Raw genomic sequence first — 24,021 nt, 5'->3', positions numbered from 1 at the left:
CCTATCACATGACCCGGATAACGCACTTTACCTTTGGCAAATGTGAACTTGCCCAAGTTGATGGTAAGGCCGGCTGTCAGGAGCTTGGAGAACAGTCGTTGCAGCTGGAGCAGATGTTCGCTCCAGGTGTTGGTTGCCACAACGATGTCGTCCAAGTAGGCGCAGGTGTGATCTAGGCCGTAGATGACGCGGTTGACAGCTCGCTGGAAGGTGGCCGGGGCGTTACACAGTCCAAATGGAAGGCGTTCATATCTGTATAGGTCAAAAGGAGTGGTGAAGGCAGATATTTCCTTAGCTCTCTCTGTCAGGCTTATTTGGTAATAGCCTTTTAACAAATCAAATTGGGATAAATATTTGGCATTACCTACTGCGTCAAGGATATCATCATACGAGGTAAAGGATAAGCATCCTTGACGGTCACAAGATTCAATTTCCTATAATCGGTACAAAGGCGTACTTTACCTTGCGGTTTCGGCACCAAGATGCAGGGTGAGGCCCAGGGGGACTCACAAGGTGTGGCCAGCCCATGATCCAGAAGGTATTGTAGTTCAGAACGCATAACTTCCTTTTTGTACGGGCTGATACTGTAGAAGGGTTGACGAATCGGCCGGGTAGCAGGAAGCAGCTGGATGTCGTGCTGAACCACCTTACACTCCTGGGGATCATCGTTGAACAACTTCTGATGTTCATGAAGAACTTTGATGAGAGGAGCACTATTACTGTCCTGCAAATAGGTAGGAAGATCATTAAGGATTTCAGAGTTGAAAGGCACTGACTCAGAGTCAGAGCTTTCCGGAGGAGAAGCAGGGAAGGTCTCACTGTTGAGGTATGAATCTTTGAAAGTGGAGAGTGATATTAACACAGTGGGGGGAATACCTTTATACTCTTTGAGTAGATTGACGTGGCACGACTGGGTCCTCCGCCGCCTATCTGGAGTCTCGAGAACGTAGTTGTGGTTGTTTCTGCACTCCTTGATGCGGTAGGGTCCTGAAAACTTATTTTGCAATGGAGAACCTGGGATAGGAAAATATGCCAACACGAAGTCTCCTGGTTTAAATTTCCTGATTTTGCTGCGTTGGTCAAAATGAGTCTTCATCCTCTCTTGAGCTTTCAATAGATTGTCATTAGCAAATTTACGTACTCTCTCTAGAATGTGCTTTAAGTTTTGATGAAACTGGGGCACATTCTGAGGGTCACTGAAGGTGGCATTACGTAGAGAGTCTTTAAAAGCTTTGAGAGGAGTACAGCACTTACGTCCGTAGAGCATCTCATAAGGAGATACTCCTAGAGACTCATTGGGGAGACTTCTGAAAATACACATGATGTCAAGTTGTTTGTCCCAGTCTTTCATGGTTTCATTGCAAAATTTCTTTAGGAGTGATTTAATCGTTTGGGGACTACGTTCAAGAGAACCCTGTGAAGCAGGATGATAGGGGCTGGACAATACCTGAGTGATGTTGAACTCTTCCAGCATCTTCTTGAAGAGATCACTGGTGAAGTTGGTGCCACAGTCACTTTGAACCTCCCTTGGAAATCCATATTGGGTAAAGATCTTCAATAGTTGTTTTAATACTGTAGCAGCCATAATGTTCTTTACAGAAACTGCTATGGGAAATCTGGTGGTTAGACACAGGATGGTTAGTATATAAGCGTTGCCAGAACTGGTCCGGGGTAAAGGACCAACACAGTCTATGATGAGTCTGTGGAAAGGTTCTGCAGGCACCAGGATGGGAATTATAGGAGCTTTGGGAATCAGGATGTTAGGTTTACCTGCCATCTGATATATATGACACTGTTGCACGTAACTTTTGACGTCTTTAACCATACCTGGCCAGTAGTAGTCTTGTCTGATTCCGTGATAGGTTTTGTTAAAACCATAGTGAGAAAGTGCTCCGTGGGCCAGGTGTAGAATATCGGGCCGTAGGCTGGTGGGAACAACTAGTTGTTCGACATTTGCCCAATCGTCATCCTCCGTCAGCTTACTGGGTCTGTACCTGCGGTAGAGCAACTGATTCTCTAGGAAGAACCCAGGGATACTGTCAGGTTGAGTCTTAGCCTGGAAGAATAATGGTGTTAATGAAGGATCCTCCCTCTGTAACTTACAAAACTCCAACATAGTAAGATTCTGTGGTAGGTTCTGATGGTCTTGAGGGACAGTGGTTGCAGTAGAGTCAGCTGGTTGCGGGCGTGCAGCTTGTGCACGGGTGGTCACCAAAACCGGAGGAGAAACTTCATCACTTTCTTGAACCTCTGCTGGAACATACTTTAAGATGGGGTTGTCCACTACAGATTCACATACCTGGGGTTTGTCCATGATGATCAGGTTGGAAGGTTGCATATCTTCGGCCAAGTAATTGCCCAAGAGAAGTTGCACTCCAGACATGGGGAAAAGGCTTTTCCCTGATGGCGACTTGGACTTCTCCGGTCACGAAAGGACAATCCAGGTGGACTCTGGCGAGTGGATACGGAGTGGTAGCAGTGAGGTCAGTGATAAGGACGGTTTCCCCGGTGTAGGTGATGTTAGGCACAGCCGATTTCAATATTATTGAGTGAAGAGCCTCTGTGTCCCTCAAGATCTTCAATTTGAAACGTCCCTCCGAATCCGTATTGTTGGCAGAGACAGTTCCAGGATACAGGTGTTTGCTGAAGAGAGAAAGATCATTAACAGGAACACCAACATTCATCACAGGCTTACCGGACTTAGGAGGAGTCGGTTTGGGTTTAGGAGTTTCACTATAGCCTTTGTATTGAGCTTTCCCACATTTATTTATGGTATGTCCAAAGAGCTTGCAATACTTACAATACAATTGGGAGCTCGCTTGATCGGTACTCACTTTGTCATAACTATACCAAGACTTCTTACTGGAAGGTGGGTCTGGTGTTAGCCGGTGTATGAGGCTGTAGGTGTCAGCCGACTTCGCACATCTGATGTAGTCGGTTTCTTCTTTGTCCGCTAAATATAAACGGATGGAAGGGGGAGCACGTCTAAAGAATTCCTCAACTAGAATGAGGTTGACGAATTCTGAAAATGTAGAGACATGTGCTGCTTCCAGCCATTTCATGAAATATCTTTTCTTTGTATTGGCAAATTCTAAAAAGGTGGTGGTACTTGCCTTTAGATAATCACGGAATTTTCGTCTGTAGCTTTCGGTGGAGAGAAGGTAGGCGTCTAAAACTGCTTGCTTCAGGGTCTGGTAGTCATTCTCAGACGCTAAGGTACTGAGAGTAACCGCAGCTCTACCTGTGAGATGCACTCTGAGAAGGGTAGACCATTAATCTTCAGGCCAGCTAAGTTTTTTAGCTAGGGTCTCAAAAGTAGTGAAAAACACGTCTATCACTGTCTCAACGAATGGTGGCATTAACTTACTGGCATGGGAGACATTGAAACTTACGGGAAGACTAGCGGTAGCTTGTTGACGCTGAGTGTGGTGTGTAGTTTCCAAGGTGAGTTCTTGTCGACGATATGCTAGAACACTCTCAGCTTGCTGTTTATCGTGCTCACGTTGCATCTCCAGGTGAAGTTTTCTTGCTTCAAGCTGTTTCCTCTCCCGCTCACGGTGTAGGGCAGCTTCACGTTCCTGTTCTTGTTTCTTTAGGGCAGCTTCACGTTCCTGTTCTTGTTTCTTTAGGGCAGCCTCACGTTCCTGTTCTTCTTTCTTTAGGGCCATCTCGTGTTCCATTAGGGTCACCTCGCGTTCCTGTTCTTCCTTCCTTAGGGCAGCCTCACGTTCTCTTCATTGTAGAGCTTCTTTCTCATATGCAGCTTGTTCTTGCAGTTGGACACGCTCTATTTTCGCTAGTTCAAGCTTCAACTTCATAGCTGCCAGAGCATGTTTATCTGCAATAGAATAGTTTTCGTGAGCATCAGAGTCTATGATTCCTTCATCTAAGAGGTAATCCAAGATAAGATTGTGCAAGTCATTTTTGTTGGCTCCAGGGGGAGCACCTAGTTGATAGTCGTGTGCAAGAGTTTGTAATTCGGTCCTCCTGGCACGACTTAAGTTCCCTACTTCACTTGCTGGATCGTTACAAAATGCTGAGAGACAAAACATTTTTAAATTGCAAATAAGTCTACAACGAATATACTTGTGATATTGGAAGTGTCGGTAATAGGATGATGTGGCAACTGGTAACTATCCTGTGGAAATTTAATCGTTAACAATTAGCGTTAATATTAGTATGGTAAATGATTAGTCAATCAAAATCGCAGGAAATCTTGTACCCGGTACTCAATATAAGAGAATAAAGGCAAGAAAACCCTACTAAATAAATGAAACCGATAGTTTCAAAAACAAATGAAGCTTAATTGTTTCAAAAGTGAAAGGGTAGTCAAAGTATGTAGGGATACCTTGCACAGTCTCTATAGGACAGAAGCAAGGGTTTTCCTACTTTAATTATATGATACTTACAGAATTAGCGTTCCTTGTGCTCTGAAAAAGAAAGCTAATTCCCTACCTGAGTAAATATTATCATCTCTGACCAACATATAGGGGTGCGAGTGTCAACTGGTAACGAGAACTGCTGTTGAGGTCCCAACGCAACAGTGTAGTCCGTGCTAGAGGAACTATGGCCCTCTGTATCCTCCTGTGGTCGGATTGCAGAAGATAGGGTGCTTTGGCCCAAAGACAAATCAAAGTACCAGGGTACCAAAAATGATGATCTGCCGTAATTTGAGAAATATCCTAGGGACAAAAAAGGTGGAATACACGAGTAATAACACTGAGGGAGGGATGACCAATTAAGAGAATGACTGAGGCCTCCAGTCACCACGTAATCCACAGTTATCCAACACTCACAATATGCTACCCTCGGAAAGCACAAGATACACAGCACCATATAAATATTAAAAGTAATGAAAATATTGAAAAGCAACTGTATCAAAGCCAAGTACACTTTACCACAAATTGATGTTTTAGTACTAGTACCCGAGTGAAGCTCCCGGACAGGCCCCCATTAAATGTGATGGAAAAAAGAAGTGTAGGTGTTCGGCAGTCCTCCCAATGGCTGGTGTCAATGCCTATCACATTTAAAAAAAAAAGATGACTGCATAGCTGTTGTGTCCTGTGGCAAAGTAAGGCAAAAGAAGCAAAACAAATATTATAAACAATGAAACTTTAATTAAATTTAAAACAAATTATGAATAAGACAATTCCTTGGCTATGTACAGTGCAAACTCACAAGATTAAAAAAATAACATAAAACAATATAATGGTGACGTTACTCTAAAACGGATAAAGACAAAATGAAATTCGGTGCTGAGAATAACGCGCTGGCTGAGAACATCCACTAATAGACAGAGTGTATATCAGATGGTTGTTTCAGCTTGAGAGCACAGAATATTCTAACTCCAATGGCTGGTGCAGGCCCAGACATCGGCTAAGTAGATGGCACTGAGGTGCAGAAGTGCAGTGGTGCAGACGTCGATTCACCAATCAGAAGCGGGCAGGCTGGAAATGCTAGTTTGGTGATCGGCGACGAGGGAGGGAGGGGGGGGGGAGGTGGAGAGCGAGTGTGGTACATTTGCGCCTGGCAAAACGTATTTGATCAAATATGTACTACACTTGCTTGTAGTATCTAGATGTTGTAGATGTACTGAAGTAGCATGACGATAGGAAAGAGCAGGCCAAATCTCTCTTGAAGGAGATTATCGTAACAAAATTATATATATATATATATATATATATATATATATATATATATATATATATATATATATATATATATATAACAAACAGAACAACTTCCCTATGAGAGAATCGAACCTGGGCCAGTCAAGTGGCATAGCCAGTGTGCTAACCAACGGACCACCAGATCATTAAAATGGACTGGTAATCTGGCGGCTTTTCCCTGAAACTCCCAATGACGCCAGCTAATGGTTATAGATCAGACATACATTTTCTATCAATCATATTTACTTGGGAAAACTCGTGCCTATATACCACATACTTGCATAAAAGCACAAGTTATATTTAAAAAAAGCAGAACACTTCCCGAACACGTTTGTAGTGGGCTACCGTTGAGTGCCGGTTCGTCACGTGTCCACAATGTTAGTGTTCTTAAGCACCTTTGGAGTAAAACTGACGATCCCTGGAAACACAAACCGAAACTGTCTCTATTTTCCGCTTGTTACAACTTGTAATAAAGTTGTTACATCTTGGCTTAACGTGTTTATGACGTATTAGAACGTTGTTACAACTTGCTATATTGGTTGTTATAACTGGTTAGGAGGTGTTAAAACTTGTTCGAACGTTGTACCAACGTCGTAGTTTCGGTGTGTGTTTGGCGGGATGTTGTGGTTCTTTTGATTGTTGCCGCCGGAGGCAGCTAGTTTATTGTGCACCCCATACATATCCTGTGAGCGGTAGCGCAAAAAGCATTAGAGGGGGCACAAAAGGTCTTTATCAGACCTCATCTTAGATTATTACATAAACAATTTCATCTATCCTTCACACCTTATAGTTACAATGTCAGCTAGTTACAGAGAAAGTGCTATTTCAAGAGCTATATATTTACAGTAAGTCATTAGCTGTGGTTCTAGGGACTCACATCCTCATCCATTTAACTTCTGTTTCTTGCTGCTCATAATTCCGTTAATGGGAATTTTTTCTGTTTCTGTTGTTCTGTTATAATAGTTTCTGTTGGATGTTATCAGCGGTTCGTGGAATTTCTTGGGAACATATTTTAAATGCCATTAGTGGTATGTGCGGTTCCTGTAATGGTGGAATAATTGGGGGTAATTTATGTACTTGTTTCATCATATCTAATGTAGCGCTAATTGTTTAAAGAGACATGTGTAAAGTCTTCATAGAAATTCATGTGTAAAAATCTTATAGAAATGATCCATGTGTAAAGTTTTTCAATCATAAACAGGATTAAAATGTATTTCTCAAAGATAATTACACTCAATAGTTTGAGCGTAATTACTAATTTGAGCGTCATAATTTTTTTTTTCATTCACAGTGTTATCACTTCTTTAATCCATTTTATTAATGAAACAAAATTATTATTGAAGCTGTAATAAGACAGGTTGAGTTTTTCACAGAGAATTCTTTAATGACAATTACTTCATTCCAACAGACCCCGATGTTTAACTTCGGCTTGGACCTGCCCAGTCTGAACCTGCAGCGCGGGCGGGACCACGGCATCGCCACCTACAACAGTATGCGGGAGGTCTGCGGTCTACCTCGGGCCCGGAACTTCAATGACCTCACAGACCAAATCAGCCCTGAGGTAAGGCTTGCTGCCGGGTGCTCAAACTGACTGGACATACTGACTCATACTCCGCCGCTTCCTGTCATACTTTCATCAACGTATTCATACTTATCAGATTTATGTGCTTCTTGTTACCAAGTATGATTAATTTCCTCATTTTATGTCATGTTAACCATTTTTTCAACTTGATATTGCTTTAACTGGCAACTTTTAGTGAGATTGGTAAGATTGTGATTGTGTTTATTTGTTATCTTCAGCACACTGATCAATGCTATAAACTGCCCAACAGAACGTACAGAAACTGGCAAGAATCTACAGGAACGTTGATGACATAGACTTTTTTGCGGGAGGTCTCACAGAGACTCCGATTCCCGGGAGTCTCCTGGGCTGGACCTTCCTGTGTGTGGTGGGAGACCAGTTCGCTCGTCTCAAGTTTGCTGACCGTTACTTCTACGACCTCGGAGGACAGCCAGGCTCCTTCACTGAACGTAAGTAACACACACATTTTATATATATATATATATATATATATATATATATATATATATATATATATATATATATATATATATATATACATATATATATATAATATAAAATTAAATTAAATTAGCATTAATTAAATTAGACTTTAAAAATTCCTTCAACCCGGTAAAAAGGGATGTGGTACTGGAAGCAGTTCGAACAAGCTTTCCTTGTCTACTTCCCTTCGTTTCAGCAGGGTACAGTAGGGAATGGACACTGTTGTTTGGGGAACATGAAGTTGTTTCTGCAGGAGGTGTCCAGCAGGGAGACCCACTTGCCCCTTTCCTTTTCTGCATGGCAGCTAAGGAGGTCACAAACAGGTTGTCCAGCAAATTCAACATCTGGTTTCTGGACGATGGCACCCTGGCAGGGACACAGGAATCCCTGCTAGGGATTCCTGTGTGAAACTACAGCTAGTGAAATCTAAGGGAGAGGAGTTAGGCCTTATTCTAAATCCATCAAAGGGTGAAATCCTCTCATCCAGCCAACCAATCATAGATTCAGTACGTATCTTATTGCCAGGAGCCCCAGTGATCGCTCCCACCGACAGTGTGCTGCCAGGGGCACCTCTGGGCTCGAGCGGCATTGAGGTAGTCCTCGAAGAAAAGCTGAACGACCTGAGGAGGATGGAGGGAAAAATAGGGGCGTTCAATGCTCACGATGTTTTGTACCTTCTCACAAGTTGCCTGACTTTGTCCAGACTGACCTATTTCCTCAGGTGGGCTCCTTCCTTCGACAGCCCAAAATTAACGGAATATGACTCACTCCTAAAGTCAATAACTATGAAAGTGTTAAACCTCTCCCTGCAAGATGACCAGTGGACCCAAGCAACGCTCCCAGTTAGACTCGGGGCTAAAGGTATTCGCAAGACGACACAGCATTGCCGGCATTCTTATCCTTGAGCCGTCTTATCCGACGGCACTTTGATGGTAATCTTGGGCATAGTTATTTTATCACATCACCTCATTTTTTGGGGCCACGTGAGCAACACAAAAGCGAACAAGCTTGAATGGTCCCCAGGCATATATTCAACTGAAAACTCCACACCCCCAAAAGTGACTCGAACCCATACTGCCAGGAACACTATTGCAACTGGTGTACAGGAAACCTTAACCACTCGACCATCACGACCGTACAAAAAATTATGGTAGCCGAGGCTATTTGCCCATCATTTGCCCAGATTGGCAAATAGCCTCGGCTACCATAATCATTTGTACGGTCGTGATGGTAGAGTGGTTAAGGTCTCCTGTACACCAGTAGCATAGTGCTCCTGGCAGTATGGGTTCGAGTCACTTCTGGGGTGTGGAGTTTTCAGTATATCAGTTTTCAGTTTATCAAATCACCTCAAAAAATGAGGTGATTTGATATAATAACTATACCCAAGATTACCATCAAAGTGCCGTCAGGATGATGGGCTAATAGCCTCGACTAGTATCATCTTTTGTACGGTCGTGATGGTCAAGTGGTTAAGGTCTCCTGTACACCAGTTGCATAGAGTTCCTGGCAGTATGGATTCGAATCACTTTTGGGGTGTGGAGTTTTCAGTTATTTATATTATATATATATATATATATATATATATATATATATATATATATATATATATATATATATATATATAATATAATATATATATATATATATATATATATATATGTCGTACCTAGTAGCCAGAACGCACTTCTCAGCCTACTATGCAAGGCCCGATTTGCCTAATAGGCCAAGTTTTCCTGAATTAATATATTTTCTCTAATTTTTTTCTTATGAAATGATAGAGCTACCCATTTCATTATGTATGAGGTCAATTTTTTTTTATTGGAGTTAAAATTAACGTAGATATATGACCGAACCTAACCAACCCTACCTAACCTAACCTAACCTATCTTTATAGGTTAGGCTAGGTTAGGTAGCCGAAAAAGATAGGTTAGGTTAGGTAGGTTAGGTGGTCGAAAAAACATTAATTCATGAAAACTTGGCTTATTAGGCAAATTTGGCCTTGCATAGTAGGCTGAGAAGTGCGTTCTGGCTACTAGGTACGACATATATATATATATATATTAATATATATATATATATATTAATATATATATATATGGATATATATATATATATATATATATATATATATATATATATATATATATATATATATATATATATATATGGATAACAAAAAGGGTAAAATAAAAGATTCTAGCTTGAATCTCTCCTATATTTTATATGTTCTTCACTTGAGAAGGAAGTTTAATAATTAACTCTATGCGTTTCAGTGACCCTGTCAGCATTGTCAAAGGCAGAGTAGAAGTCATTAGCAGTAGAAGTCAGCTGGAGCAATCGAATCTATAACTATGAGTAAAGTGAAGTGTCATATGGGTCACATGACCCACTGCAGCTTGCAGCATATTGTATCATGTTCTTGATGATATAATATAACTGAATGTTAGCTTCCAGTTAGTACTTGGCCGTGTTTGTTTGATGTATAGGGCTTCGTCGATGTTTAATCTTCTATTATCTTTATATCTGTCGATTATTTCAGTGTTTATCAGGCTATCTGTGGAGATAATTTTAGAGATATATTCTTTGATGGGGCATTAATGTTTGTGCATTGTCAGGCACAGTGAAGGTGTTGTTGTCTTGCCTATATACTTGGATTGTTTGGGCTGATTCCCTAAGTGGGCATGTGAAGGCATAGACGATGTTCGTCTCTTTCAGGGCGTTTTGTCTGGTGTCGAGAGGGAGTTCTTCAAGAGCAAGTTGGCGGTGTTCTTGTTGTTGCAGTATATACTGATACATCTTCTGGTTGGTGTTGATAGGGCGTCCTGTTTTATATCAACTAGGTCTTTTAGAACTTCTTCCATTTTGTGAGCTGTGGCAAAGAATTTCCTGTAAAATACTTTGACAGGTGGGACATAAAATTTATTGCTGGCCTTTTCGTCAGTGATAGCATGGTGCTCAACTTCTTTTAATAATCTCTTCAACGTGTACGTTAGAGTATCCATTATTTACTAGGACCTGCCGTACTCTGCCAAATTTCTCGTTAATCTTCTTCTATCTGGAGCTGTATGTGTGAGCGCGGATGATAGAGGCATCGACAGCACTCGCTTGTATCTATCAGGGCGCTCACTACGTACATTAAGGAACATTCCTATGTTGGTTTCCTTAGTGGTGACTGCAGTGTGAAAGCCGCCATTTCTTCCAGAGACTGTTGCATCCAGAAAATGCAGCTAATGGTCACTATCCATCTCGTAAGTGAAATTTACTCAAACGCTTCCTTATGCTGTAGCAAATGCTACTTGAGGATTACCCAACATAAAGTTGATATCAGCACAAGCTTACCTGACTCTTATGAGTGTTTGCGAGTGTAATTCTGTACTAGTGGACAAAAACAAATATTGTCTCTTGCAGACAGCCCTTGAAATCGTCTTGCTGTGTGACTGCAGAGCTGTGATGCAGACACTAATCATCGCCTGAGTCCACGTAGCTAGTTACAACATATTTCGCTTACAACATATTTTTTCAGCAAAATTGTTATAATCCTGGTGCTAACAAATTAATAAGCAGTGCAATTCCTGTTTCATAATGGTACTACTAGTATTTTTTAGGGAATATCCCATCGCTTCCACCAGTATCACATCATGTACACAAGGGACCATTTTAATCTGTAAGTGGTCGGCACCAAGAGATAGTTCTTAGGATCATGTAACATTATGGAACCAGGGTTATTCGGAATGCATCAAGGCTACCCAGCTTATGTTCAGACCTGGTAGATACAAGTTTAAGTTAGCTTCATGTGATCATTTATTTGACTGACCCCCACAGTGACCCTATCTTATAATAATACTAATAATAATAATAATATTAGGATAAAAAACCAACACTTGTGTATTTGTGAAATTTATATAATTTACACCAAGTCTTTCGCACCCTCCTGAGTACTTTGTCAAGGTCTGAGTGTGTGATTAGTACGAGACTCGCATCTCAACGTCTAATGAGGCTGCTATCGATTGATTGATTGATTGACTGATGAAGATTAAACCACCCTAAAGGTGACACAGGCATGAATAGCCCGTAAGTGGAGGCTCTTTCGAGTTATTGTCCGTACAAATAGCTGATACTGGAGATCTGTGGATGGATGGAGGTCTTCATGGTAGCTTTCAGCCTCGGAGGGCTGGCTGTACCAGTTATGGAGCTGGTGGGTTAGTGTAGACCTCTAGACCTTCCGTTTTTTCTTTGAGACTCGCTGCGAGTTTATATGGCAGTGCTGACGTCGGAGTTTGGTGAGGTGGCATCCATGAGGAGGTCTTGTACCGAGTAGGTGTCGCATTTGTGGGGCGGCGGTGGAGATCCTATTAAGATTTCCTCGTCTGAGGAGTCTGTAACCTCCGTAGTTGGTGATTTTGTCTTTCGCAGCCTGAGGTAGGCTCAGGTGTAGTGGATTAGTGGTAGAAGCTATTTCAGGAGCGTTGGTGGTGCTGTTTGCATTTGTAGACAGCACGTCTGCTAGTGCGTTTGCTGAGATGGTGATGGTAGGAGTGTTGGGAGCTGGAGTGGTGGGGCTGCTGTTTGTGCAGCCTGGGTCTTTGGTGGAGCTGGGGTCTGAGTTGAGATCGACCTTGTGGAAGTCCCCTGTGTAGTAGGGGAAGTAGTGTGACTTGTGCCAGGGGCTATGATGGGGTTCAGGCCATTGGCTAGGTATAATGCGTTCAGTTCACTGACGTAACGGTGGTTGTCTGGTCCGGCAAGTCTCTCCGCTAGTCTAATAAGACCAGGGATAATGCCTGCACGTGCTTCAAGGGGCTGCGAAGGAGCCTGTGGGGTCTTGGGTCCCCATTGTGAAGGCTGGGTCACCTGGTTGGAGGAGCTGTGGGAAAATCCTTGCTGGCTTTATTCTTTTTTTTTTATGAATATTCAAATTTTACTTCATTTTATTTTTTGTTACTTGAATATTATATTATTATTATTTGATTAATTTCTTAGTTAGTGGAGTGTATATTATAATTCAGCCTGCCAGAACTTAACACACACAATGGAAGGGACAAATGCAACTCGCATCACCTTGTAATGAATATGGTACAAGCCTCATTTGTTTACCTTATTGTTACAAATTATTAATTATTAATCATACCACATATGGTCTAATCTACTATTATACTACAGTTTTAAAGAATTCTAGGCCTTATTTGGTACTGTAGGTGTGGCCTAATCAGGCTGGCTATGTTGTTACTTCAGATTAGGGTGTGGCCCTGTGCCTCAGAGTGCCACGTAATGGCGGCTATCAGGAGGCCTGCAAGGTTGGTGTACAACAGGGTAGCAAACTTGACAATTATGTTGGGAGCCAGCTGCAGCCTTGTAACTTCACATCACTTATTTACCTGCCGAATGTTTAGAATTAGTGGTTGTACATTAACATATAGGGTACAGGTATAACATGAATAAGGGGGGGGTGAATATTGCTGAATACGTACTTGTTGTGAGCTTTAAGCTTTCTCATAACCTGCTACCTAACCAATATTACCTAGTGTACACATTAATAATAAAAGTATAAGGCAGTCGGATACTCAAGTGTTCCTGTTTTGTAGAGAGGCTGTTGTGGTTGCTACTCGCTTGTTGACACATAATCTGGGTGTCTATGACAAGTTTTTTCCGGCCCGTAAGGAGCCTCCTCTCTCTCGTGTCTTTATGATTCTCTAGGGATAGAGTAAGTCTATCGTGCGAGACTAGTATCAGAAGTCTCTCGGAGCACTCGTCTTTGTTATTGTTCTGTGTGTAGTGACGCTGCCTCCCTCTGTGTTGTGATAATATCCTGGTTCTAATTCGGATTTTATTTAACAGTAACAAGGGAGTCAAGCTATACTTCTTGTGTTGGTAATTATATTCAGTCCGAGTGAACACTTTTTTATTAAGTTTAAATACTAGACTGAGGTTTAAAAGGAGATGAGATATATAAATATACGTCTTGTTGGATGACGTCACAGAATAACCCACTCTCTTTTCTTTATGGGGTAACTGTATTGTGTTACGTGTGTCGAATTTCCGACAGAAGCCACTATTTGATAAAAATGAAAAGTCCTTTGGTCGGTTGGTGGGAGCTGAGGTGGTGGGTGGAGCACCTGGGACTCTGGTCGTGGAGGCAGAAGGGTTGTTTCTCTTGGCTTCAACCTGGGCCTTGATGTTTTCCTGTCTGCGGGGGCAGCGGTAAGAAATTGCAGGGTGATCGCCACCGCAGAGCGAGCAGCGATGGGTTGATGCTTTGCATATGGAGTAGTGATGGTCCAGTTGCTGACGCTTGTTGATGGGGTGGGAGAGCTCGTAACACTTGAAGCACTGTTGAAGTGCTTGGATTGGAGTGCTTAGTATCGTTCCTTTCTCACTTGGTGAGGTGGTATATTTAGGTCGAAGCAGTAGAAACCTTGTGTGGCAGCCTGGGTAACCGCTGCCAATGAGGTGAAAATTACCTTAATTGTTGTTTTATCATCGCTACAGAAAGATTCGAACACGCCCAGGGATGGGTTTTCGTTCTCGATGTTGCGAATGATCTTACTTCCTTTTCAGTCAGCAGTTATCCATTGGCTGACCCTGCTGACAATTTTTTTTTTTCTGCCAGGAACTACTTTGGGTAGTTTAGATTGAGGTGGAGCTCAGTGCGAAGTGGGAGTTCGTTGACCAGGAGTTGTTCCAAGTCCTCCGCGCATGAAAAGAAGAGCACAACATCCTCACCTTCATGACCAATGTCAATGGATGTGATGCCGGCCACGTCTTTTTGAATCTTTAGAATGTCACTCTTTCCAAAGGCGTGTCCATCTAGGGGGGTTAGCCCTAACTTTATAACATCTGGAATGCATTGTGTCCACCTGGGGATTCAACTGATGGCGAGGAGTGATGCCGCTCTGCCGTCAGCTCGGTGTGTGTTTGTCTGATCTCTGAGGCTGCTATTCTGGGTCCAGTCCTCTCATCCTTCTTGACCTTCTGAACAGGTCACCTGTAATCTTGACTGCCGATGTACCTGCGGTAATGTTTTCTACGGAAATATGGCTGTGTCTTTTCTGTAATCCTGCTAGTCTGGAAACTGGAGTTTATTCGAGGTGTTCATCTGGATGTTATCCCTCATAACCCTCTCAAAACCCGAAGGAACGCGGCCAATGGAACTGCTTTCATTCATCCATTTATTGAGATCTTAGATCTCAATCAATCTAAGATGAGATTATTAAGATCTTAGATTTCAGGAGATCTCCACAGTGATCCCAATTGTACTGACCCCTCAGTGACCTTCTCCTGTACTGACCCGACAGTGATGCTCACCAATACTGACCCGACAGTGATCCTCACCAATACTGACCCGACAGTGATGCTCACCAATACTGACCCGACAGTGATGCTCACCAATATTGACCACTGTGTTCCCTTACAGCTCAGTTGCAGCAGATCCGTCTTAGCTCCTGGGCCAGGATCATGTGTGACAACGCCAACATTGCCGCCGTCCAGCCACTCGCCTTCATGCAGACCAACAGCAGATTGTAAGTTTATTGTCTTCTAATTCTATTGTCTATTTCTGGTTACCCATTTCTTGTTTAGGGTACAAAGACTCAAGCTTGAGGGAGGTCTGGCTCACTTGGCCAGTTTGTCGTAGTTACTCTCAAAGTTTTATGTTTGTGCAACGTTTTCTATGTTGCTACCATGATTCTGTTTTTTTCTGCTTTCTGCAACTGAATTCGAAAATTAATATTTTTTTAGCAAATTAATCATTTTTTTCATTCTTTGTGAGTGAGTGTTGGAGATTGAGAGGAGCGAGTGATGGATGGAAGTTATGAGGGGGTGAGGGAGTAGGGTAATAGGAGACAAAAAGAGAATTATTGAGTGTGGAAGCGATTTTTTTTATTATTTATATATACAAGAATTCTTACGTTCTCGATCAGCCACTAGCATGCATAGCGTTTCGGGCGAGTCCTTAATCCTATGTTCCCCGGAATACAACTGCCAAATCGTTTAACAATTGTGCATTTCTGTGGGGCGCCCCAACGGCTCCCTGAAGCTGTCAAACTGACATGTGCCATATTAGTTTGGTGCCATCAGTCCTTGGAGTTCTAGTGCCCATCGAGAGCCATGAGCCAGAACCAGGCCCCCTCAGAGAGGCGCAGGGTGCAATGGCCATATCAACACTCTGCATTTAGAGTTTGTCATGTCTGCCAGTGACCGTGGAAGACACCCAGAAATGTAGGCGAACAAGTACAAACCTCTAACTGGTTAACATTGCAACTTACGACCGAACACAGCCAAAGAACTTCTCCAAAACAAAATCAATGAATCAAATCGTCATCCAACTAGCGCGCCCTATCCCCCAACACAGTGGAGAGGGAGCCCGCTCAGGCGAGCCAGCCGCTCCACTAGCGCGCCCTATCCCCCAACACAGTGGAGAGGGAGCCCGCTCAGGCGAGCCAGCCGCTCCACTAGCGCGCCCTATCCCCCAACACAGTGGAGAGGGAGCCCGCTCAGGCGAGCCAGCCGCTCCACTAGCGCGCCCTATCCCCCAACACAGTGGAGAGGGAGCCCGCTCAGGCGAGCCAGCCGCTCCACTAGCGCGCCCTATCCCCCAACACAGTGGAGAGGGAGCCCGCTCAGGCGAGCCAGCCGCTCCACTAGCGCGCCCTATCCCCCAACAGTGGAGAGGGAGCCCGCTCAGGCGAGCCAGCCGCTCCACTAGCGCGCCCTATCCCCCAACAGAGTGGAGAGGGAGCCCGCTCAGGCGAGCCAGCCGCTCCACTAGCGCGCCCTATCCCCCAACAGAGTGGAGAGGGAGCCCGCTCAGGCGAGCCAGCCGCTCCACTAGCGCGCCCTATTCCCCAACAGAGTGGAGAGGGAGCCCGCTCAGGCGAGCCAGCCGCTCCACTAGCGCGCCCTATCCCCCAACAGAGTGGAGAGGGAGCCCGCTCAGGCGAGCCAGCCGCTCCACTAGCGCGCCCTATCCCCCAACAGAGTGGAGAGGGAGCCCGCTCAGGCGAGCCAGCCGCTCCACTAGCGCGCCCTATCCCCCAACAGAGTGGAGAGGGAGCCCGCTCAGGCGAGCCAGCCGCTCCACCCTCAGTTCGTTGACTGATGTGCCAGTGTCCACAAGTACTCTGACGTCGAATTATTGCCGCGCTTTGACGTTTGTGGCTTTGCCAGCTCTGTGTGGTGCAAAAAAAAAAACACTGCCCAAAACGTTATGCCCACTACACCTGACTAAACTTTGTATGAATAGGTTATTGATCCACGCATCTAATGTTTACTTCTCCCTCCTCACCTAATTGTGTGTACCTGACCTGCCAGTGAAATAAATCCTATATGCCTTGTCTTGTCCCATCACTTGAGAATGAACCCTATAGGTTCGAAAAGTTGTGTAAATTTATAATTAGTGTAATACATTTTACAGTTAATTTTTCTATTAGTCAACCTCGAACAAGTATCATAAATCCTCTTCCAATTAAACTAGGAGCCTCCAACACCCGTCCTCTGATGAGGGAGTGACCAGTTTACCTAAATATATATATTCTGTATTTTATTCATAATATTTGGTACTATTATGTTCAAAAAGCAGTCACTCATCAGAGTTGCAATACACCGATGAATTTATTATTATTTTATAATGATGATTATTTGTGTGTGTTTGTGAGGTCATTAACTCGAGTGTTGTGTTACAGTAACCAACCCGCCCCGTGCAGCGGTCCCATCATCCCGCGTCCCAACTGGGCCCTGTGGGAGGGAGAGAGGCCTGCTGCCTAACTCGTCTGATGGGTTCATACTGCAGCTCATCTGATGGGTTCTCAATCCAGCTCTAATGGATCATCACTCCAGCTCCTTCTGATGGGTCATTCTCCATCTCTGATTAGTCATTAATCCAGTTCCTCTGATAAATCATGACTCCAGCTCTGATGGGTCCTTACTACAGCTCTGATGGGTCCTTACTCCAGCTGTGGTGGGTCCTTACTCCAGCTCTGATGGGTCCTTACTCCAGCTCTGATGGGTCCTTACTACAGCTCTGTTGGGGTCCTAACTCGAGCTCTGATGGGGTCCTAACTCGAGCTCTGATGGGGTCCTAACTCGAGCTCTGATGGGGTCCTAACTCGAGCTCTGATGGGGTCCTAACTCGAGCTCTGATGGGGTCCTAACTCGAGCTCTGATGGGGTCCTAACTCGAGCTCTGATGGGGTCCTAACTCGAGCTCTGATGGGGTCCTAACTCGAGCTCTGATGGGGTCCTAACTCGAGCTCTGATGGGGTCCTAACTCGAGCTCTGATGGGGTCCTAACTCGAGCTCTGATGGGGTCCTAACTCGAGCTCTGATGGGGTCCTAACTCGAGCTCTGATGGGGTCCTAACTCGAGCTCTGATGGGGTCCTAACTCGAGCTCTGATGGGGTCCTGACTCGAGCTCTGATGGGGTCCTGACTCGAGCTCTGATGGGGTCCTGACTCGAGCTCTGATGGGGTCCTGACTCGAGCTCTGATGGGGTCCTGACTCGAGCTCTGATGGGGTCCTGACTCGAGCTCTGATGGGGTCCTGACTCGAGCTCTGATGGGGTCCTGACTCGAGCTCTGATGGGGTCCTGACTCGAGCTCTGATGGGGTCCTGACTCGAGCTCTGATGGGGTCCTGACTCGAGCTCTGATGGGGTCCTGACTCGAGCTCTGATGGGGTCCTGACTCGAGCTCTGATGGGGTCCTGACTCGAGCTCTGATGGGGTCCTGACTCGAGCTCTGATGGGGTCCTGACTCGAGCTCTGATGGGGTCCTGACTCGAGCTCTGATGGGGTCCTGACTCGAGCTCTGATGGGGTCCTGACTCGAGCTCTGATGGGGTCCTGACTCGAGCTCTGATGGGGTCCTGACTCGAGCTCTGATGGGGTCCTGACTCGAGCTCTGATGGGGTCCTGACTCGAGCTCTGATGGGGTCCTGACTCGAGCTCTGATGGGGTCCTGACTCGAGCTCTGATGGGGTCCTGACTCGAGCTCTGATGGGGTCCTGACTCGAGCTCTGATGGGGTCCTGACTCGAGCTCTGATGGGGTCCTGACTCGAGCTCTGATGGGGTCCTGACTCGAGCTCTGATGGGGTCCTGACTCGAGCTCTGATGGGGTCCTGACTCGAGCTCTGATGGGGTCCTGACTCGAGCTCTGATGGGGTCCTGACTCGAGCTCTGATGGGGTCCTAACTCGAGCTCTGATGGGGTCCTAACTCGAGCTCTGATGGGGTCCTAACTCGAGCTCTGATGGGGTCCTAACTCGAGCTCTGATGGGGTCCTAACTCGAGCTCTGATGGGGTCCTAACTCGAGCTCTGATGGGGTCCTAACTCGAGCTCTGATGGGGTCCTAACTCGAGCTCTGATGGGGTCCTAACTCGAGCTCTGATGGGGTCCTAACTCGAGCTCTGATGGGGTCCTAACTCGAGCTCTGATGGGGTCCTAACTCGAGCTCTGATGGGGTCCTAACTCGAGCTCTGATGGGGTCCTAACTCGAGCTCTGATGGGGTCCTAACTCGAGCTCTGATGGGGTCCTAACTCGAGCTCTGATGGGGTCCTAACTCGAGCTCTGATGGGGTCCTAACTCGAGCTCTGATGGGGTCCTAACTCGAGCTCTGATGGGGTCCTAACTCGAGCTCTGATGGGGTCCTAACTCGAGCTCTGATGGGGTCCTAACTCGAGCTCTGATGGGGTCCTAACTCGAGCTCTGATGGGGTCCTAACTCGAGCTCTGATGGGGTCCTAACTCGAGCTCTGATGGGGTCCTAACTCGAGCTCTGATGGGGTCCTAACTCGAGCTCTGATGGGGTCCTAACTCGAGCTCTGATGGGGTCCTAACTCGAGCTCTGATGGGGTCCTAACTCGAGCTCTGATGGGGTCCTAACTCGAGCTCTGATGGGGTCCTAACTCGAGCTCTGATGGGGTCCTAACTCGAGCTCTGATGGGGTCCTAACTCGAGCTCTGATGGGGTCCTAACTCGAGCTCTGATGGGGTCCTAACTCGAGCTCTGATGGGGTCCTAACTCGAGCTCTGATGGGGGGGTCACCACTCCAGCTCTGATGGGGGGGTCACCACTCCAGCTCTGATGGGGGGGTCACCACTCCAGCTCTGATGGGGGGGTCACCACTCCAGCTCTGATGGGGGGGTCACCACTCCAGCTCTGATGGGGGGGTCACCACTCCAGCTCTGATGGGGGGGGTCACCACTCCAGCTCTGATGGGGGGGTCACCACTCCAGCTCTGATGGGGGGGTCACCACTCCAGCTCTGATGGGGGGGTCACCACTCCAGCTCTGATGGGGGGGTCACCACTCCAGCTCTGATGGGGGGTCACCACTCCAGCTCTGATGGGGGGGTCACCACTCCAGCTCTGATGGGGGGGTCACCACTCCAGCTCTGATGGGGGGGTCACCACTCCAGCTCTGATGGGGGGGTCACCACTCCAGCTCTGATGGGGGGGTCACCACTCCAGCTCTGATGGGGGGGTCACCACTCCAGCTCTGATGGGGGGGTCACCACTCCAGCTCTGATGGGGGGGTCACCACTCCAGCTCTGATGGGGGGGTCACCACTCCAGCTCTGATGGGGGGGTCACCACTCCAGCTCTGATGGGGGGGTCACCACTCCAGCTCTGATGGGGGGGTCACCACTCCAGCTCTGATGGGGGGGTCACCACTCCAGCTCTGATGGGGGGGTCACCACTCCAGCTCTGATGGGGGGGTCACCACTCCCTTGAACAAGTTTCATCATTTCTCTTATAGTTTCTGTTGACGGTGTTTATGTTGACGCCCACAGTAACTCATCAGTGTTGACCACAGTAACTCATCACTGTTGACAACCACAGTGACTCATCAGTGTTTATGTTGACGTCCACAGTAACTCATCACTGTTGACGCCCACAGCAACTCATCGCTGTTGACGATCACAGTAACTCATCAGTGTTTATGTTGACGCCCACAGTAACTCATCAGTGTTACCACAGTAACTCATCACTGTTGACCACAGTAACTCATCACTGTTGACAACCACAGTGACTCATCAGTGTTACCACAGTAACTCATCACTGTTGACCACAGTAACTCATCACTGTTGACAACCACTGTGACTCATCAGTGTTTATGTTGACGCCAACAGTAACTCATCACTGTTGACGATCACAGTAACTCATCAGTGTTGACCACAGTAACTCATCACTGTTGACCACAGTAACTCATCACTATTGACAACCACAGTGACTCATCAGTGTTTATGTTGACGTCCACAGTAACTCATCACTGTTGACGTCCACAGTAGCTCATCACTGTTGACGCCCACAGTAACTCATCACTGTTGATCACAGTAACTCATCAGTGTTTATGTTGACGCCCACAGTAACTCATCAGTGTTTATGTTGACCACAGTAACTCATCAGTGTTACGATCACAGTAACTCATCAGTGTTTGTTGACGATCACAGTAACTCATCACTATTGACGATCACAGTAACTCTTCAGTGTTAACGATCACAGTAACTCATCACTGTTGACGATCACAGTAACTCATCACTGTTGACGATCACAGTAACTCATCACTGTTGACGATCACAGTAACTCATCACTGTTGACGATCACAGTAACTCATCACTGTTGACGATCACAGTAACTCATCACTGTTGACGATCACAGTAACTCATCACTGTTGACGATCACAGTAACTCATCACTGTTGATCACAGTAACTCTTCAGTGTTGAAGATCACAGTAACTCATCACTGTTGACGATCACAGTAACTCATCATTGTTGACGATCACAGTAACTCATCAGTGTTTATGTTGACGATCACAGTAACTCATCAGTGTTTATGGTGACGATCACAGTACCTCATCAGTGTTGATCACAGTAACTCATCAGTGTTGATCACAGTAACTCATCACTGTTGACGATCACAGTAACTCATCACTGTTGATCATAGTAACTCATCACTGTTGATCACAGTAACTCATCACTGTTGACGATCACAGTAACTCATCAGTGTTTACGACCACAGTAACTCATCAGTGTTTATGTTGACGATCACAGTAACTCATCAGTGTTGATCACAGTAACTCATCAGTGCTTATGTTCACCACAGTAACTAATCACTGTTGACGATCACAGTAACTCATCAGTGTTTATGATGACGCCCACAGTAACTCATCAGTGTTGACCACAGTAACTCATCACTGTTGACAACCACAGTGACTCATCACTGTTGACGATCACAGTAACTTATCACTGTTGACGATCACAGTAACTCATCACTGTTGACGATCACAGTAATTCATCAGTGTTTATGTTGACGATCACAGTAACTCATCACTGTTGACGATCACAGTAACTCATCACTGTTGACGATCACAGTAACTCATCACTGTTGACGATCACAGTAACTCATCACTGTTGACGATCACAGTAACTCATCAGTGTTGACCACCACAGTAACTCATCAGTGTTCACCACCACAGTAACTCATCACTGTTGACGATCACAGTAACTCATCACTGTTGACGATCACAGTAACTCATCACTGTTGACCACCACAGTAACTCATCAGTGTTGACCACCACAGTAACTCATCAGTGTTGACCACCACAGTAACTCATCAGTGTTCACCACCACAGTAACTCATCACTGTTGACCACCGCAGTAACTCATCAGTGTTCACCACCGCAGTAACTCATCACTGTTGACCACCACAGTAACTCATCAGTGTTGACCACCACAGTAACTCATCAGTGTTCAACACCGCAGTAACTCATCAGTGTTCAACAAAGGGCAAATTAAAACATTGTGAAATGAACAAATTCTACTGATTTTCTCTTATAAAAACATTATTACATCTTAAGACATTTCTGTATAGCTTTTAATATACCTGAAAACAGCATTAACATTTTGTTTTTAATATCCTCGCAAATAGTGAAGGTCAGTACCGTGTCTAGGGTCAGTACCGTGTCTAGGGTCAGTACCGTGTCTAGGGTCAGTACCGTGTCTAGGGTCAGTACCGTGTCGAGGGTCAGTACCGTGTCTAGGGTCAGTACCGTGTCTAGGGTCAGTACCGTGTCTAGGGTCAGTACCGTGTCTAGGGTCAGTACCGTGTCACGGGTCAGTACCGTGTCTAGGGTCAGTACCGTGTCACGGGTCAGTACCGTGTCTAGGGTCAGTACCGTGTCTAGGGTCAGTACCGTGTCACGGGTCAGTACCGTGTCACGGGTCAGTACCGTGTCTAGGGTCAGTACCGTGTCTAGGGTCAGTACCGTGTCTAGGGTCAGTACCGTGTCTAGGGTCAGTACCGTGTCTAGGGTCAGTACCGTGTCTAGGATCAGTACCGTGTCTAGGGTCAGTACCGTGTCTAGGGTCAGTACCGTGTCTAGGGTCAGTACCGTGTCTAGGGTCAGTACCGTGTCACGGGTCAGTACCGTGTCACGGGTCAGTACCGTGTCTAGGGTCAGTACCGTGTCAAAGGTCAGTACCGTGTCTAGGGTCAGTACCGTGTCTAGGGTCAGTACCGTGTCTAGGATCAGTACCGTGTCTAGGGTCAGTACCGTGTCTAGGGTCAGTACCGTGTCTAGGGTCAGTACCGTGTCTAGGGTCAGTACCGTGTCGAGGGTCAGTACCGTGTCGAGGGTCAGTACCGTGTCGAGGGTCAGTACCGTGTCGAGGGTCAGTACCGTGTCGAGGGTCGGTACCGTGTCGAGGGTCGGTACCGTGTCTAGGGTCAGTACCGTGTCTAGGGTCAGTACCGTGTCTAGGGTCAGTACCGTGTCTAGGGTCAGTACCGTGTTTAGGGTCAGTACCGTGTCTAGGGTCAGTACCGTGTCAAGGGTCAGTACCGTGTGTCACCCTCAGTACCGTGTGTCACCCTCAGTACCGTGTGTCACCCTCAGTACCGCGTGTCACCCTCAGTACCGCGTGTCACCCTCAGTACCGCGTGTCACCCTCAGTACCGCGTGTCACCCTCAGTACCGCGTGTCACCCTCAGTACCGCGTGTCACCCTCAGTACCGCGTGTCACCCTCAGTACCGCGTGTCACCCTCAGTACCGCGTGTCACCCTCAGTACCGCGTGTCACCCTCAGTACCGCGTGTCACCCTCAGAACCGCGTGTCACCCTCAGTACCGCGTGTCACCCTCAGTACCGCGTGTCACCCTCAGTACCGCGTGTCACCCTCAGTACCGCGTGTCACCCTCAGTACCGCGTGTCACCCTCAGTACCGCGTGTCACCCTCAGTACCGCGTGTCACCCTCAGTACCGCGTGTCACCCTCAGTACCGCGTGTCACCCTCAGTACCG

General features: G+C 46.0%; 1 protein-coding gene across 1 annotated transcript in view; it reads left to right on the top strand.

The window, feature by feature from the left end:
* LOC123746143 (salivary peroxidase/catechol oxidase) overlaps positions 1–22,621 on the top strand; it is an 89,366-nt gene extending 66,745 nt beyond the window's left edge. The window contains exons 14-17 of the mRNA XM_045727441.2: positions 7,078–7,230; positions 7,502–7,700; positions 15,146–15,251; positions 17,412–22,621. Coding sequence (XP_045583397.2) covers positions 7,078–7,230; positions 7,502–7,700; positions 15,146–15,251; positions 17,412–17,493 — 540 coding nt within the window. The 3' untranslated portion in view covers positions 17,494–22,621. The remainder of the gene's footprint in view (positions 1–7,077; positions 7,231–7,501; positions 7,701–15,145; positions 15,252–17,411) is intronic.
* Positions 22,622–24,021: the final 1,400 nt, after the last annotated feature.

The sequence above is a fragment of the Procambarus clarkii genome, chromosome 78 (assembly GCF_040958095.1).
Source record: "Procambarus clarkii isolate CNS0578487 chromosome 78, FALCON_Pclarkii_2.0, whole genome shotgun sequence".
Taxonomy (NCBI): Eukaryota; Metazoa; Arthropoda; class Malacostraca; order Decapoda; family Cambaridae; genus Procambarus; species Procambarus clarkii.
This window is presented reverse-complemented; position numbering and strand designations above follow the sequence as displayed.